The sequence below is a fragment of the Simochromis diagramma genome, unplaced genomic scaffold (assembly GCF_900408965.1).
Source record: "Simochromis diagramma unplaced genomic scaffold, fSimDia1.1 OVJJ01000302.1, whole genome shotgun sequence".
NCBI classification, from domain to species: Eukaryota; Metazoa; Chordata; class Actinopteri; order Cichliformes; family Cichlidae; genus Simochromis; species Simochromis diagramma.
Window position 1 is genome coordinate 6,439,070 of NW_024386792.1, and position 16,920 is coordinate 6,455,989.

Consider the following 16,920-nt stretch of genomic DNA (forward strand, 5'->3'; position numbering starts at 1 on the left):
ACGCATACTTGTATGCGCCCTATAACCAGGTGCGCCTTATGTGTGTGTTAAATACAGTAATGGCACACATAACTGAGACTGCGCCTTTTAGTACGGTGCGTCTTATGGTCGTGAAAATACGGTAGGCTTATCCAGTAACGTGGCCAATGTGTTAATGTGAATACAAGGTAAACATGGTATTCTGCAACAGAATTCTGCAAGCATGAAGTTAATTTAATAATTAGAAAACCTAATCACAGGGATTACCAGTAGCAGTAATCCCTGCGATATGTGGGAGGATGCACAACAGACTCACAGGATAACCACTAATAATGACTTCTGACAGAGTCAGTCTAGATATAGGAACAAAAATAAAACATTTAGCAAAAACTGGTCTATACTAGAGTTCTGCGGCAAACAGCACAGAAAACCGAAGCGCTGTCTCTAGCTCCTTCTTGGTATCGCCACAAGATCAGAACCACTCTGACTGAGCGGAGGACGAGATCGAATCGCGCTGTCACAGCCAACAGGGAGCAAAATAATTGAAAACCATATGCTTTTAGAACTTCATGTCCGCAGAGCATGTATGGGCGCATTTCATTGCATACACGTTATAGCCCATATCTTAATAATATGTATGCATTAAGTCCACAGTAACTACATGAATTGCAAAAAAGTGCAATAAACTACAAAAAAAATTGAAAATCGATATATATAGAGAGAGAGAGAGAAATTTTAGGAGGTTTGTCCCTCAAAACTTTAAATACAAAAACGTTGCAAAAAATAGTTTACAACAACAGGAAATTTATTTTCAGTGTCTTCATAGTTTTATTTTGGAGATACACCAATTTTTATATACTGCAGGAAAAATGAAAAAACAATCCTATGATGCAAATTTGCAAAGAAAACAGCAGGTGCATCAAAATAAACTATTTCCAGCAGTGCAATTTGAGTTCTAAGCATCCCAGAAACTATTCAGAAAAGTCAAACATGACCAGTATAGGCTTTTAAGGCCTACAAGTAAAAAAAACAAAAAAAAACTACATTTTCCACGAAAATGACATCACTTCCAGTTTCGGGCAGGAAATGGCGGACATGCGATAGTTCGCGCTGACGTCTATTTCACTGTGGGAAGTGTTACGAACAGCTGATCGGATCGGCAAAGCGTGTTTCTGTAATATTATGTTTTTGTTCCTGCAAGTGCTTTTTATGCAATTTTTGCAAAGCTATATGTGACCATGACCGAGGACAAGCTGATGGCATAAGATGTAAGTACAACTCCTCTGGTTTCATATGCAAAAAAAATTATTGCGTTAGCTTACACTGTTCAGGTTCTACAGGGATTTAAAAATAGTTACACAAAACGGAGCGTGCTGCTCTGACCGGCTTTAAAGGGTTAACAATAACAATGTATTGAATAATGACTTTAAAAAAATAATATAAAATAGTGTGAAACACCACTGAAGTTTTTTTTTTTTTTTTTACCTCTCTTTTCAACCAACGGCAGTCACTCTCCTCTCCAAATAACTTCTGCTTAGCTTTCCGAGCTTCCCTCGGGTCCTCTTAATCAGCGGTCTCCAACCTTTTTTGTGCCATGGACAGGTTTATGCCCGACAATATTTTCACGGACCGGCCTTTAAGGTGTCGCGGATAAATGAGGGAGGGGCTAATAATCGGCTCAGTCATTTTTAATGATCGTTGAAAGCCCAGATCGTAATCGTGATTAAAATTCGATTAATTGAGCAGCCCTACATGCAAGAATGCAAGTGTTGGGTTAAGGGTTTAATCTACATGTTTGACTGAAAGTCCTGAGTGTGGTGCAGAGCTCCTTTTTCATATTTGAATAGTAGAGGTCTTTGTTTATCTAAGAAAAAAAATGAAATACAAAATAAATATCAGAACTATTTTCCCTATTCTTTTTTTGCCATCCCTGTACTTAACTGTCAGCTCCACACTCTATACAGGAAGTGTTCATAGGAATTATCACCAGGTTTTTACTCCACCTGCAAAAAAGGGACACCGCCTACACTTAATGCTCTACTTTTCCTGAAAGATAACCTAGTTTCATGATGTGTCAGAAAACGTATGTCTGAATCTTAACCTACTAATGGACTCGCAGAACTAACCTGTCAATGAACTGATCTATGATGACAATATCTCCTGGCTGGATCTCCTCCCGGAGAGAGCCACAGGCAGTGGTAACCAGCAGATGTGTACAGCCTTCTTCTCTCAGGGCCCAAATGTTGGCTCGGTAGTTGACATTGGATGGCATTATGGTGTGTTGTCTCCCGTGCCTATGAATAGCACAATTCAACATTTAATGCGTGTAATTATTTAATATAAAAATAAATAAATAAAAAAAAACAACACACACACACACACACACACACACACACACACACACACACACTAACTAGTATGAGCAAATAATACAGTTGTCCACTAGATGGAGAAAAAGGAGAGGAAATTTTCACAATTGGAAAAAAAAAGGGGGGGGGGGGGGGGGGAACACATTACCTTGCTAGGAGAACACAGTCCACATTTTTTATTTTCCCCAATATCAGGGCATCTGATGGCTGTTTAAAGGAGGATCAGGATAATTTATATATACACACAAACTTCATTGTCAAGGCAGTACAATATTTCACAAGTAAGACAGGGCATACCCAAATAGAGTCTAATATTTATACTACTTCACCTGGAGCACGACTTCACAAGATACAACTAACCTTCCCATATGGTGTTTCAACATAGCGCTCAGTTCTTCCCTCCAAGATATCTGGATCATCAAGACCTGAACCCCCGATTATTCCAATCTGAAAGATATGAGAACAGTTCATAACTTCATTCTATAGAATGAATCTCTTGAAACACGTTTTTTAAAAGACTTTTCAAAATAAAAAAACAAAACAAAACCTCAAAGCAGCTAATTACATATTTACTATCATACATGCGAAGAATGGAAGTACAGAAGATATATTGGACAAAGGATGTTGAAAGGAAGACCACAGAATGGATGCAGTTAAAAAAAAAAAAAAAAAAGAAGCAGCAAAAGAAAGGAGCTGCCAACAATAGTGCCAAATTTGCCATTTATTAAATGATTTAATTTATACTTAACCTTTCACTATATTTTAATAGAAAAAAAAAAAAACTCCATCCAACAGCTTATTTCGTGGCTCATTTATGATTTTTGTCTAGAAAATGTTTAAATGTCAATAAGTGAAATATTTTTAAGAATGTCACCAACTACTAGGGGTGCAACAATACTCGTATCGATATTGAACCGTTCGATACAGTGCTTTCGGTTTGGTACGCATATGTATCGAACAATACAAAAAAATTTTAATTTATTTTATCAACTTTTCTTCTAACGATGCTGTCTGTGTTGAGCGCTCAGTGGATCTGCGCTCGACAGTGCAGCCTAGGCGGAGTAGTCCAACGCAGATTCACTGAGCGCAGGGCAAACGAGCAAGACAGAAGTTAAGCTCTCGTTGCAACATGGCAAGTTGACCCTCCCCCACCCCAATTCAGATCTGGCGTTTGGAACTATTTTGGTTTTCATGTGTATGACCCTGAAGGTAAGCACGTCATGGACAAAAGTAAAACAGTATGTCGATGTGCCACGCAATGCTCAATTACATGGGTGGGAACTAGTGCGTTAGCGCACTTTGCTCGTTAACGTGTTGACGTCGTCCAGCCTGACGCACAGGGCGATCCGCGGTAGCTCGTTAACGGAGAACGAGCCGTGTTGTGGCGTTAACGTCATTTCAACGAGATTAACACTGACAGCACTGGTGGGAACACAACGAATATGACTGCACATTTACTCCGACATCATCCTAGTGCAAAGACAAGTGGAAGCAGACAAAAAAACAAAAAAAAAAAAAAAAAAAAAACCAACAACAAGCACGCATGCATGCTACAAACTTTACCTGAGTTATTTAGACAGCCGTTAGCACATGATTCTCCTTATGGGGACCTGATATGTTTAATATGCTGCTGAGAATATAGCCCAGAAGAAGCGTATAGTATAGCTTTTATTTTGGAAAGAGCCATTTCTCTGTAATAAACTTTTTTCCAAAGATGAGTGATTTCTCGAGCAGAGATTTTTTTTTTATTTTTTTTTTTATTACTTTGTTGTTTCAGCAACATTAAATTTAAAAACTGTACTTTTGAGTTAAAATATATATTTATAATTTTAATAAATGACAAATCAAAAAGGCATGAACATTTATTTTTGTATCGAAAAAATATCGAACCGTGACACCAAAGTATCGAACCGAACCGTGAATTTTGTGTATCATTGCACCCCTACTAACTACATAGTCCAAAACAATCATAGGGTTGACACAACATCCCTCTATCAGTTTCAACCAAGAACTGAATATACTTCACGACTGCTTAGCACACACCAGTACACTGTCATAGCTAGTGCAGCAACTCCTGCAGCATCAATATTATTGTTGCATATTTGGTGGCTGCTCTCTGGTCATAAAGGGATAGACATGGTCATTAACATTCCATAGTTTTAAGTCATTGTGGCAGTAAGGACAGACCTGACCACATATTCGCTCTTAAACACATGTTTATTCAGGTTGTCGTTTTCCTTAAAACACGCCTGCAGCTTTCCAGCTGCGTCCTACACACAACAACAACCAACTCTTCAGGTCCCTGCACGTTTAATAGGGAGGCGTGATGAGCTGATCGAGCTCAGGTGTGTCTATCTGCCCCACAGCTGCGCCATGAACCAAGTATGTGACTCACTACCCTATAGGGCAAAACATACTTTGTCCTGACAACCAATAGCGGACAGTTAGATGTACCTACTTGCAACTTGTAGAGAATTGATCACCTTACACTGCTGCCAGGATCTGTGGTTTCAAAGTATGAACAGCTACAGGCATCTTGATGGGTGTGTCCCAGTAGCTCCGATTTCACTTGAAAACTACGGATACTCATGTAGATTGTGGTGTTTAAACGATGCTCAGTTAAGTACTAAGCGGGCCAAAGTGTGCCAAGAAAATATCCGTCACATTACACCACCAGCAGCAGCCTGAATCCATGCTTTTATGTTGTTTACACCACATTCTATCCTATCATCTGAATGCTGGAGCAAAAATCAATACGCAGACCAGGCAACGGTTCTCCAGTTCTCTATGGTTCATTTTGGTGAGCTTGTTCCCATCACCTCGAAGTAGATTGGTCTTTTTCCTCTGACCTGTAGCATTAACAAGGCACTTTTTCCCAGAGAAATGCTGCTCACTGGATAATTTCTCTTTCTCAGACAACTCTCTGTAAACTGTGGAGGAAAATCCCAGTAGACCAGCCTGTGTGGCACCAACACAATGTCACGTTCAAAGTCACTGAAACCCCCCCCCACCAATCTTCCATATTCTGGTGCTCAGCAGGTCATCTTGAACATCCATCTGCATGGACTTGCTTCCATTTGATTGCTAATTACACATTTGTGTTAATGAGCAGTTGAAAAGCTGCTTGCACAAACACAGCAATCAATTTCATTCCCCACTTCATCTTTCTGATAAGAAGTGTAGTTATGCAATGTTTTAACATGCTTCTTGTACTGAGCTTTTATGACCTGCACAGTTTTACACATTTTTTGATACCCTGCTGACAGCTGTAACAGTACAGCAGCCGCGTGCACTTACTCTGGCCACGTGCCATACCAACTGTACCTGACATAATCACTCTTTAGCTTCTTTTAACAGTACGACACCTTAACAGAAATCAGTACGTTAGCACCTGAATTTTAGCTTGTATTATTAAGGCAGGGAGCGTACTTTACAGACTTGTAAAGCTTTGCTAACACGGTGCTAACGGTTAAGGGCTTCTCCTGGCATACCTAACGGCGCCCCAGCAGCCTTTAAGTTACATTTTTCATGGATGTTTCTCCTCTGTCAAAGACAAACACACAGCATTCAATCACTAAAACTTCTAAAACGATATTAAAGTAAATGTTAATACCTTAATAGGTACAGCAGACGCCATAACGACAGTTTTCTTGCTGTTAACAGTAGAGCTAGACAAATTCCGGCTTTATCCGAAAGGAAGCGGGACATCAAATTCCTCTTCCTGTTTGTTTTTTTGTTTTTTTAATTTTTTTCCAAAATAAAAGCAAAGCAACGTTTGATTATTTTTATGTATAAAACATCCCTGTTATAGTAATGTTTGTTCTGGTCATGATGTTTATATATTTAAATGCACAATTGAAAAGAAAACAAGTAATGAATTAATCGTATGATTGTATTCAGCAAAACAATTTACATCTATATATGACCACGTCAAACGTCCAGTGCAACATTAAAGAAACAAGTCAGGTATATAATGAAAAATTGGTATGCAAGATTTTGTTCACTGAGTATACAACCATTTAGTAAAAGATTATTTCCTCGCTTAACTTTCATTTTGGTTTCATATTTACATATCTTACGGTTTACCAACAGTCATGTTGCCGTCCTGTGAAAAACTAAGCACACCCTTACTGTTTCCATACGAATTAAGAGAGTAAGTAGCAGCCAGGTATTGCTAATCAAACGCAGTTGATTAACAAGTAGGCACTCGTCAGCAAGTATGAGCGCCTCTGTTTTTGGTAGTTTGCTGGTCTGGACCATTCAGGCGTATGTTAAAAAAATCCCAGTCTTCATAGGAGTGAACGTCAAAGGCTACACCCAAGCTCAGAACGTGCAGTGCTCAGAGAGATTATTTTAACTTCCTAAGACCTTCCATGGCATGCATTTTTAATTTCTCTTTGATATTTGGGCATACTGGGACCTGGTGAATGTAAAAACAAAGAATTACCTGATTTTTTATTTTTACCTAATTTTTGTTTCTAAGAAAAATGAGAACCACATATGAGGATATTCGTTTAAATTTTCGATAGAACAGTAGCAGTATAATGTCCTTGTAAGTGAATATCAGGGCCTTGTAGAGCAAAATTGAGTATTTTGGTCTAAATAACCCAAAATGTGATGTCCACATATGTGGACGCCAGGTCCTATGAGGTTAAAAAATCATCTACTTTTCTACAGGGACTACACTACACACTTAACTGCCATGTTAAAAGTTAAAGTTCATTAAGAGTAAAATTAGAAAAGGGATGAACAAGTATGGTTTGTTTGGAAGGGTTACCAGGAAAAAGCTTATTCTCTCTAAACCAAACATTTTAGCATAGTTTAGGTTTGCAACTTTAAAAAACACAACTTCTGAAACAACGTTCTTTGGACAGATGAGACCAAAGGGGAGATGTCTGACCATAATAATGTACAGTGACCTGTGTCGTGAAATCAAACATGGCATATGAGCACAAACACCTCATACCAAGTGTCAGTGGGGTGATGTAGGGGGTAATCATTTGGGCTTGTTCTGCAGCCACAGGACCTGGGCGCCTTGTAGTCATTGAGTTGACCATGAACTCCTCTGTTTACCAAAGTATTCTCAAGTCAAATGTGACCCCATCTGTCCAACATTTAAAGCCTGGATGAAATTTTGTTGTGAAGCAAGCCAGTGAGAACAGCAGCAAATCTACAACAGAATGGCTGAAAAAGAAAAGAATCAAGGTGTGCAAATTCCAGACCTCAACCTGACTGAAACGCTGTGGCAGACCACTAAGACACCAGTGTATAAATGAATGCATGCAAACCTCAAGGAACAAAGAGTGGGCCAAAATGATGAAGTTACACAGAAGCATTACTCATTAGGTATGCTTAATATTTCCCATGACGGGAGAGTCCTGTGAAATGTTCCTTTTCACACAACTAAAAATATAAATAAACATGAATAACAAGCACCTGACAGAAATGCATAAAATAGTGTCCTGGATAAACTGATTTTAGAATGGTATTTATCCAACATTAGTCGGTATAGTCACTATATAAAGTAAGCTTGACTGCATAAACTAAAGTGTCATCAACAAATATATTCAATATTAACTAAATGAGATGTTATCACAAAATCAAATGGTTTTATGAAGTGTTACAGTGTTACTACATATGGCAATATAGTGATACCATAGCATCTGATAAAGAAACACAAGAAACTTCAGGGGAACAATGATGTACCTGTGTGCCAGCTCTCATTGTTGAACTCCTGATTGTCTGCAAACTCCTCCCACACAAACAGAGATCTCATCTATTACATAGTAGGACAATTCAGTTCACCAGAATATTGTAGTCCACTCCATTTGAAGCTTGAGATGTAATGTGGGGATTTTTTTGTTTGAATACTTTATTTCTGTTTTGCATTATTATTTTACAACCCTTTAAAATAACACATACCTTAAGTACCTTCATAAAGGTTTTAATTGTTATCATTTTCTGTGGTTTACTGCATGTTTTCAGATTCATTACAAACATTTCACCACCACTTTTTTTTCTATAAATTTAATGTACTTTTACGTACATTCTCCATTCACATCTTGGATCTGCCTTGTTTTATACTGTTGGTTGAGTTTGAAGCTGTAACGTAATACAGTAAAAAAGGGGGGAAATACTGTGACTGGGAATTATGCTCTTTTTCTCTGACACACAATGAATCTTTACAATTTATTTAGAAATAAAATTCAATACAAATGAAGTTATTTTGAAATCAAAACATTATATTCTTGTGTCTCCAGATTATAGCCGACTGATGGCAGCACAAATTGTAATCAGCATTAACCCTGAGAGACCCTCAGCACATAATACAGAGTAAGAACTGACTCTTAAAAAACAAAAAACCAACAACAACAACAACAAAAAGACGACACTTCCAATATTATTCCATTTGTCTTACACATAGTAGCACATAGCAGATATAAAAGCATTGTTTTAAATCAGGCCATGGAGGTCTAAAAAGGTCATCTTTCTCATTGTGCATACATCATACCATCAGTTTGTCAGTGTCCAATGTAATATCACTGTAGCAAACATGTGATATGTGCTTTCACCCTACTGAACACTGTTGTGATAAAAAAAAAAAAATGGTGGCAGGTGGCAGCAGCTGAGGGTAAAAATCTGATATAGGATTACAACAGTGTATCTGCAGGGGTAGTGTCTACTGTGTCATCTGTCCTATCGTCTGCGGGCTTATCATTATTAGCATTAGTGGCCTGAGTGATACTGTCATTAGCAAATGAATCGCTGTCACTATCAATGGTAATGATAGTGGGTGAACGCTTCTCTGTGCGTTCGCTGCTCTTGTGCCTTTTGCTTTTCTTCTTGTGTTTCTTCTTTTTCTTATGGTGACGCCTGCCCCGCTCATGTGCCTTTTCCTCATTGAGGAGCTCCACACTGAGACTCCTGCTGGTCTTTCTAGACTTCTCTTTGGATTTTTTATGGTGCTTCTCTTTGCTTTTTTTCTTGTGTTTTCTTAATGCAGAGGAGTCACCATCTGCATAGGAGTTAAACGCTGTGGTACTGGAGGGGTCCTCTAAATGTCTTCTTTTGTACTTCCTCTTCCCACCAGGCTTGTCATAATGAGATTTCCTTCTGGCAGAAGGGGAGCGGCTGCTGGAATAAGTCCTGGATCGAGAGCGCCTCCTATACCGTCTCCGCAAATCCTTGTCGCGGCTACTGGAGCGAGAGCGGAAACCTGAGCATCTGCGGCTGCTGTAATAGTACGAGTGCCTTTGTGTGTAATGGAGTCCGCTATTGTTTCTCTCTTGGCTGTAATGGCTATATGACTGGTAGGTGTAATCACTGTCCCTTTTATATCTGTCACACCTGGAGTAGTCTCTGCCATTTGAATAAGAATAACTTTTTTCAGTGGAATAAGTGCTGACACTGCTGTGGGAGATCACCGGGCTTCTGCTAGAGTGCCTCCGCTCTTTACTTCTTGACCTCCTCCTCCTATAGTGTCTGTCCTTTGATTTGTGCCTCTCCTTAGATCTCTCTTTGCTGTCAAATCTTCTACCCTGACCTTTTCTGTCTGACTTCTTATACGTCTTGCTTGATCTTTCTTTTGAACTTGAGTGGTGACGATCATCTGTGTCTACATTTTCTGATAGTCCAGCCCCACTACGATCACTGCTATGTAGAGTTGCAGGACTGCTACTGGTGAATCGAATGTGTTGAGGCTGAAGAGGCACTTCTTGAGTTTCGTCAGCAGACCACTCAGAGTCAGAGGAAAGCTGAACCACCTGAGGAGTCCGATCTGCTGTTGGTTTAACAAAACCCACAATGACACAGTCATCACTGTCAGAAGATACACAGTCTTCATTATTGCATTTGCCCTGAGTCAGGTCTGTTTGGTTATGAGGACTCATTTGCTGTGGTGTCCCAAACTCTTGCGTCTCTTCTTCCAAACTACTGTCAGAGTCTGAGTCCAAGACTGACAGAAGCTCTGTCCTGCCCTGCTCTGCTGTCGTAGAATACGACGGCCCAGGTGTCTCATCATCCCACAACGAGAGGCTCAAAGCAGATGTGGAGTCATCTGGGTTGTTCAACCCTGTAGAGTTGTCTTCATCCTCTGAGATTGCGATTATTGATGAGTTAGAACTGCTGTCTTCATTTGAGGAAGGCGCCGGACAGTCGTAGACAGCGTGCTGATCATATGCCTCCATGTTGAAAGGGGACTTTGCGAAGCTGATGAACTCGTGCATAAAATGCTCTGCGTGACTGTGGAGGTAGTGCCTGAGCTCTTCCTGAATAGCTCCGTCTTCCATGTTATATCGTGTAATGTGTGACATGATGATGTGTTGAACCATGTTGCCCAAAGAGCCATGGGTTCCATATAGCACATTCAGCTCTCTTTTCAACCAGGGGATCAGTCTGTGAAGGCAGGCTGGATTTCTTCTGTAAAACTCCGCTGAGGTGTCTCGGGAGCGGCCACCATCCTGAACATTTCGAACCCTCACCCCCCGTCGGTACAGCTCCCGTCTAAAGTTGATCATTTCTTGCTCTCGAACACTGGCCACCGCCCTGCCTTCCCTTGCAGCTCTCCTCTGGGTTGCCAGCCTCATCATCATGCGCCGCATGTAACGGTCTGGCCGCTGTTGGGAAGAATTTGTTGGGCCTTCAGATATTATACCAATGTCAGGAGCCAGAGACATCCTTCCTCTCAACTGTCGATGGGCTGCGGTGAGAGTTGTGCGGTATCTAAACCGCACTCCCTGAAAATAACCAAAAGAGCCATTGTCCACTGGCTGCAGGTCATACGTCTTGAAGTCTTGCTCTGATTTTATACTGTGATAAATTGAATTAAACTGCTGTTTACACAGCGGACACTCTGCTTTGTTCTTGGACCACTCGAGAATGCAGCGGAAGCAGAACCTGTGCAAGCAGCGGTCAAGGCGGGAAATGTTGCTGAATGTGTCCAAGCAGATGGGGCACTTGGAGTCGGGTGACACCTCTGCAGATTTTGTTTCGGAGGACCTTTTTCTGCCATTTTTTTGGCTCAGTTGCAGGGCGAGCTTGATTGCTGACATGATCTGACATGATAACAAAAACACATTGAAAAATGAAAAATAGTTAAATACTTTTACCCAAAAAAGGCATTCATAGAGCTCTAAACTTTACTAGTTTGACTTTATAATAAACACTGTTAGAGGACAAGAATGTAACTTTTATGCACTTGATTCCACTGTGACTTATACAGATATTATTGAGTGGCTCACTTTACATTATACATTGATAACATTTTCTGACACTGTGCGACTTCACTTGGTTTCTGTCAGGTTCAACATAGAAAACATTAAAGTTACAAATATATCTTCACACATACTGTAAACACCTTTTTTCAGCAGCCACAGGTGTTAGTAATGCCACTAATGAAGCTTCTGTTCTAGTCAGGCCAAAGCCTTAATCGATGTGATCAGTAACATCTGTGTTTACCTGCGGTGTTGGGGTAAAAATGGCTGCACTGAAAAAAGTTTTTTCAACATACAATTGTTAGCCACTTTTTTTTTTTTTTTTTTTTTTTTTTAAATGTACTGTCTTGTGGAACCCAATACAACTGCTATTCCAGGCAGCCAACGATGTCCCTAATCTTCACTTTTTCACAATATTGTCATTCATTTACATGTTTTAGAGATAAAAGAGGTGGGGTGTTGTACTGGTCAGCATTATTTGTTTTCTCCTGTTCTATCCTCACATTGGCTAAAACGAACATTACAAAACACCACATGCGTGTCTTCATTAAATGTAGTACAGAAACACTTAACTGCGGCCTCAATAACAAACTAATTGTGTTTTACATCTGTAATTCAGCTGTAAGTCATCATAGACCAGAAACCCCTACAAAGCAGGTGCTGAAGATTATCCATGTAACTTCAGGGCTAAATCTGGGTTTTCTGTACTATGAAAGCAGTTCACTTCTTTACCAGGGGAACATTGCCATAGTAACTATACTGCAGACCTAACCAGTTCCAGAGCAAGATCAGAGATCACCTCCTCCTGACCAATCAATTCTCCAGAAAATAGTGTCATTATTTCTGGAGGACTATTCCAATTCAAACTCTGGTGCATGAAAAGTGGTGGAGTCTACAATGTTAAAAGCATGTAAAGTATTTGTCTTTCCCTGATGACCATCAGTAATAAATAATATAAATATAAATATCTCGCTATGGCGAGATACTCCTGTGGGGTCGTGAGGGGAAGAGTACACGATAAGGTTACTGTTTGTCTATTAATGAATTTGACTTAAGGTAAGAACACCACCCACACAACTTTTTCTGCTTTATGTTCTGTAATATTCATTTTGTTGCATATCATACAACATATACACACACATGACGATGGCACATCTGTGGCAGGCTCATGTCTGAGCACTGATATACTGGTAGGGCTACATGTTATTATATTATACTAAAACGTTGGTTAAAAAAACACTACAAACAACAGGAATGGGTGCTTGCTTGAGGATAACATGGCGAGCGATATTGTTAACAGTAATATTATTACAATTAGCCATTCGGAACAACTATTTATGAGCTACATGAGCGATAAAATACATATTATACAGCCCCTAAATGTCTTTCTTGGCCATCGATAATCTCGACAGACATGTCACAGAATAAAATCTATACACCGGAATGCCCCTAATAACCGTTTTCCACTTTGTTTCTGTTTATCGTTTTGTTAGCTTAGCAACTACAACACTTGTGTTTCCTTTTGGAGAAGTTGAATAATATCTAGAAACTATAACTTAAAAATCGTCTTTAAGAGCTGTTACATATATAGTAACAAGCCCCTGGGGTATATGAAATGTTACATAAAACCAACGTGACTTAGCAAAACAATAAACAGTAGTTTGAGCACACATTGACCAGGTTAGCTCAAGTTAGCAGGCTAGCTACGGACGTTACAAAGCTTGGAACTCTGTGGCTACTCGGGACGTTCGAGAAAAGTTAAGTAATAATTACCTCTGAATCCTTCAGACAGCCACGAATGCGGTGACACCTGATTACTTCTCGCCTTATTGTGGAAACACATTAATTTCTATATGGCCATCAGTCCTGGAGCGGCTGTTGACAGAACTATGAACCCCTCTTTCTTCCATAACAGAAAGTGAATTCAACGAGCAACTTCCGCTAACTTCCTTCACAATAAAAGTTCAATTTTCAGGTTTCGCGGGGGGGATGGGGAAATTAGCGCCCTTCACAATAATATCAAGCGCTATCGTCATATTTACAATTATATTCTTAGTGCCCTTTGCCTGTCAGCAAAGCTATGCAAAAACATTTCGGAGAAGGATGACTTTCTTTAAAACTCATGCCATAAGTGCAGTAGATACACTTATGGAGTAGATGCACTTATGGCGTGAATTTAGAAATCCTAGGTATCTTATTCTTCTTGAGTTATTGCATTCACATGATTTTCAGAAAACACATGTGATCTTTAAGTTGAGGTCGAGGTTTTAAGTAAATACGCTTTTGGTATAAATTTGAAAATCCCAGGTGACATCTTTGTCACATTATCATGGTCACAAGGTTTTTTAAAGGCATCTTTCAAGTGTTCATCTGCACATGGCCATCTTTGCAAAAATGAACTCTGATCGACTGACTGCACAACCTCCTTTCAAATAAATTCTTTACAACTGCCACTGTAAATGGAATTGTTGTTAGGTGTTAAGATCTAGTGACTTTTAAGCCCACAGCATGTGATTTAAGTAGTTTTCATACCCAAGCCATTTAGTCACTGCTCTTACCCTTGGGGGTATGTAATCAACCCTGTAGAGACCACTACCATCAGGATACAAACTGTAATGATTTGTGAAGATCTAATGTAGTTAGAGTTACTATGAACAGATTTTGTCCTCCATAAAAGATATTACTTTTTACATTTTAGGTGCTTCTGTCTGTTGTTGAATGCTGAAGGAGTATACCAGGTTGCATTTCTTGAAAACATCACACAGATTAGTCCTCAGGCTCCCCTTTCCCAGCCAACAGCATCCCTAAAGCTTACCTTTTTTTTTTTAATGAACTTACACATCACCTGACAGAAGAGAAAAAATCTCTAACTAAAATTTAAAAAAAACAAAACAATTCTACTAAAACCATCCAAAGACATGCAACTTGTGGGAATAGGTTGATTGGATAATCCAAATTGCCACTAGGTGTGAATGTGTGAGTGAATGTGAGTGCGAATGGTTGTCTGTCCCTGTGTGTTGGCCCTGCGACAGACTGGCGTCCTTTCCAGGGTGTACCCCGCCTCTCGCCCTATGACAGCTGGGATAGGCTCCAGCGCCCCCCGCGACCCTGAAAAGGATAAGCGGAAGCGAATGGATGGATGGATGGATGGATGGAATTCTACTAAAACACTATCACTAATTTATTCTGTTAAGTCAAGCTCACACTCATAACTTTTGAGTATTTTAATCACATATACAGAATTTTTTACAAGAGAAACTCAAGGAAAAAGCTGAACTATTTCCTCTTCAATGATGGCCGTGGGTCTCTGGGAGATCTGGAACAACTTCACCCGTCTCCAGGATCGTGTCACCCTAAGCACAAAAAAAGTATTAGTTATGGTAAAACAAGGTAACATTCAGTTACATTTATACAAATATATGAAGAATAAATGGGGTATTATGTGAGAAACAAAAAAAGTTAACTGTTGGAAGTAATAAATAATAAATGGGTCACACTTACTGGGAACAGCTTGGGTTTCAACTCCACAATGCCATACGGCCTTTGCTGTAGGGAACAATGACACGGAATTTTAATATGCTACCCATTCTGATCAAATCAGTCACATGATCTCCATCTACAAATGAAATCCAAGGTGCAGGGTTCTCTAGTTTGGCCAAGAATAAGTTAATACTGCATGTCTGTAACTTAAAACTCTTTCTTCTTTCAAGTTACCTTGGTTACATACTATCAAACAAATTAAATACAATTTAAAAAAAAAAAATAGCTATCTTCTTGAACTTCATATTATGGCTCTATCATCCATCTCCTGTATTTAAAGGCTTAGATATAAATAAAAATGATCAAATGTGGAAACTTACAGCAACATGGTATTTCACGTAGTAGTGAACAATCCAAGCGGGTATCAGCAGCCGTGTTAATGTGAAAACTCCACCTCTGTACGCTTTGTAGGTCTGCAAGGGCACAAACAAATATCAGTAAAGAGAAGAACATACGGAATCATAATGTTTACAGGGACTGCGTTTGTTCTCTTGCTAAAGACGCGGAATATGTGATATACAGTTTAGATAAAGGGCCTAAAGATTTTCAGTGTTCTACAGATTATGAAGACCGCAGCTCCACCCCCAACATCCTATCTCCAATATATCCACTAAGCCATACTCTGCACACGCCCAAACCATCTGAACCTCTCCAAACTGATTAACCTGAGTTGTTTCTATAATTTAATCTGATTTTATCTTGCCCATTCACCTTCACCATCTTTACTTCTAGCATCTTCATCATTACACCTGCTTTCCTCTCATTCACACACACATTTATTCTGTCTTGCTTGACTTTCTTTTCTTTTCTTTCCTGTGTAAAGTTCTCTGCAGTGACTACCCTTGTATCAACATTTTCTAAAAGCTAGGGATGCACAGATTTATTCTGCTTTATTCTGCTACGTCTTATGGCCTTCATCAGGGTCATAACAATGCATAATACACAACATTTTTAATAGCATAGGTATGGATTAGTCACTTTTAAAACGTTGTCTGTAAACTTATTGGTGAGTCAATCAAACCATAATTTTTCCCCAGCATTAAACTATAGTGCATATTTTAAACTAAGTAGGTATTGTTGAAGCAACAGATTTTACTGACACCATGCTTAAAAATTACAATTTGAACATTTATTTTTTATGTTTGTTTGTTTGTTGTTGCTATTCTGTGGCAAGGAAACAAAGAATCCATTACAAAAAATACATTTTAGAGTATTTTCTGCTTAGTTCTTGTATCTACTAGAGATAATCCAAGGAAAACCTTAGATTGTGTCACTGACATAGAACAACATCACAATATAAGCTGTAGTAGATGCGGTCTGTGTGTGTGGCATGAAGCCTGCAAAGTAAACGCGGCCAACCACGTTAGCAGTAAACAGCTACCCTGGCCCTTGTCCTTAATGAAACGCTACTAGTAGCAGATAAACCGCTCGGTTTGATTCCAGCTGTAAATGTCATTATTAGCGGTCGTCGGATCAGCTGTGTACGAGAACTCACGTAAACCCTCCACAGGCTCTTGGGCTCCAGAAAACCAGCCCAGAACTTGGCGACAGGGCCAGGCGGTTTAGCTTGTACCACGGGCTCCCTCGGACTGAGCTCCTGGTCCTTCAGCCACTGCCTCCGGAGCTTCGTTATCTGCTCGAAACGGAGCTTTTGGTCTGGTGTGTACCCAGACATCTCTTATTTACTAATATTCAACCTCGAAAGATCTACAATGACACCATGGAGGACACTTCCCTCTGCAGGAAAGTGCACCGACGAAGAAGAAGAGTCGGAAATGGGACACATATCGTTCTGTGGTGTATTATAGCGCGCCACCTGC

At 39.6% G+C, this 16,920-nt stretch overlaps 3 protein-coding genes across 3 annotated transcripts in view; all 3 read right to left on the minus strand.

The window, feature by feature from the left end:
* Positions 1 to 6,094, minus strand: part of LOC120728838 (methylthioadenosine phosphorylase) — a 26,448-nt gene extending 20,354 nt beyond the window's left edge. The window contains exons 1-4 of the mRNA XM_040024052.1: positions 5,962 to 6,094; positions 2,709 to 2,795; positions 2,497 to 2,555; positions 2,106 to 2,273 (exon numbers count right to left, since the gene is read on the minus strand). Coding sequence (XP_039879986.1) covers positions 2,106 to 2,273; positions 2,497 to 2,555; positions 2,709 to 2,795; positions 5,962 to 5,985 — 338 coding nt within the window. The 5' untranslated portion in view covers positions 5,986 to 6,094. The remainder of the gene's footprint in view (positions 1 to 2,105; positions 2,274 to 2,496; positions 2,556 to 2,708; positions 2,796 to 5,961) is intronic.
* Positions 6,095 to 8,367: 2,273 nt separating this feature from the next.
* Positions 8,368 to 14,468, minus strand: toporsa (topoisomerase I binding, arginine/serine-rich a). Its single transcript, XM_040024055.1, has 2 exons — positions 13,334 to 14,468; positions 8,368 to 11,401 (listed from the first exon to the last, which is right to left on the minus strand). Exon 2 carries the CDS (start codon positions 11,396 to 11,398, stop codon positions 8,999 to 9,001), a length of 2,400 nt encoding a protein of 799 aa, XP_039879989.1. The 5' UTR covers positions 11,399 to 11,401; positions 13,334 to 14,468; the 3' UTR covers positions 8,368 to 8,998.
* Positions 14,469 to 14,769: 301 nt separating this feature from the next.
* On the minus strand, positions 14,770 to 16,870 carry ndufb6 (NADH:ubiquinone oxidoreductase subunit B). The gene is made up of 4 exons (XM_040024064.1): positions 16,596 to 16,870; positions 15,421 to 15,513; positions 15,062 to 15,106; positions 14,770 to 14,913 (listed from the first exon to the last, which is right to left on the minus strand). Exons 1-4 carry the CDS (start codon positions 16,773 to 16,775, stop codon positions 14,848 to 14,850), a joined length of 384 nt encoding a protein of 127 aa, XP_039879998.1. The 5' UTR covers positions 16,776 to 16,870; the 3' UTR covers positions 14,770 to 14,847.
* Between the last annotated feature and the right edge of the window lie 50 nt (positions 16,871 to 16,920).

What these genes read in the sequence shown, in the direction of transcription:
- ndufb6 (XM_040024064.1), bottom strand. Translation starts at nt 16,775, where the DNA reads ATGTCTGGGTACACACCAGACCAAAAGCTCCGTTTCGAGCAGATAACG. An exon ending in AGAGCCTGTGGAGGGTTTAC is followed by an intron (nt 15,514 to 16,595) that starts GTGAGTTCTCGT and finishes GTGCCCTTGCAG; the next exon opens with ACCTACAAAGCGTACAGAGG. An exon ending in ACGTGAAATACCATGTTGCT is followed by an intron (nt 15,107 to 15,420) that starts GTAAGTTTCCAC and finishes TGTTCCCTACAG; the next exon opens with CAAAGGCCGTATGGCATTGT.
- toporsa (XM_040024055.1), bottom strand. Translation starts at nt 11,398, where the DNA reads ATGTCAGCAATCAAGCTCGCCCTGCAACTGAGCCAAAAAAATGGCAGA.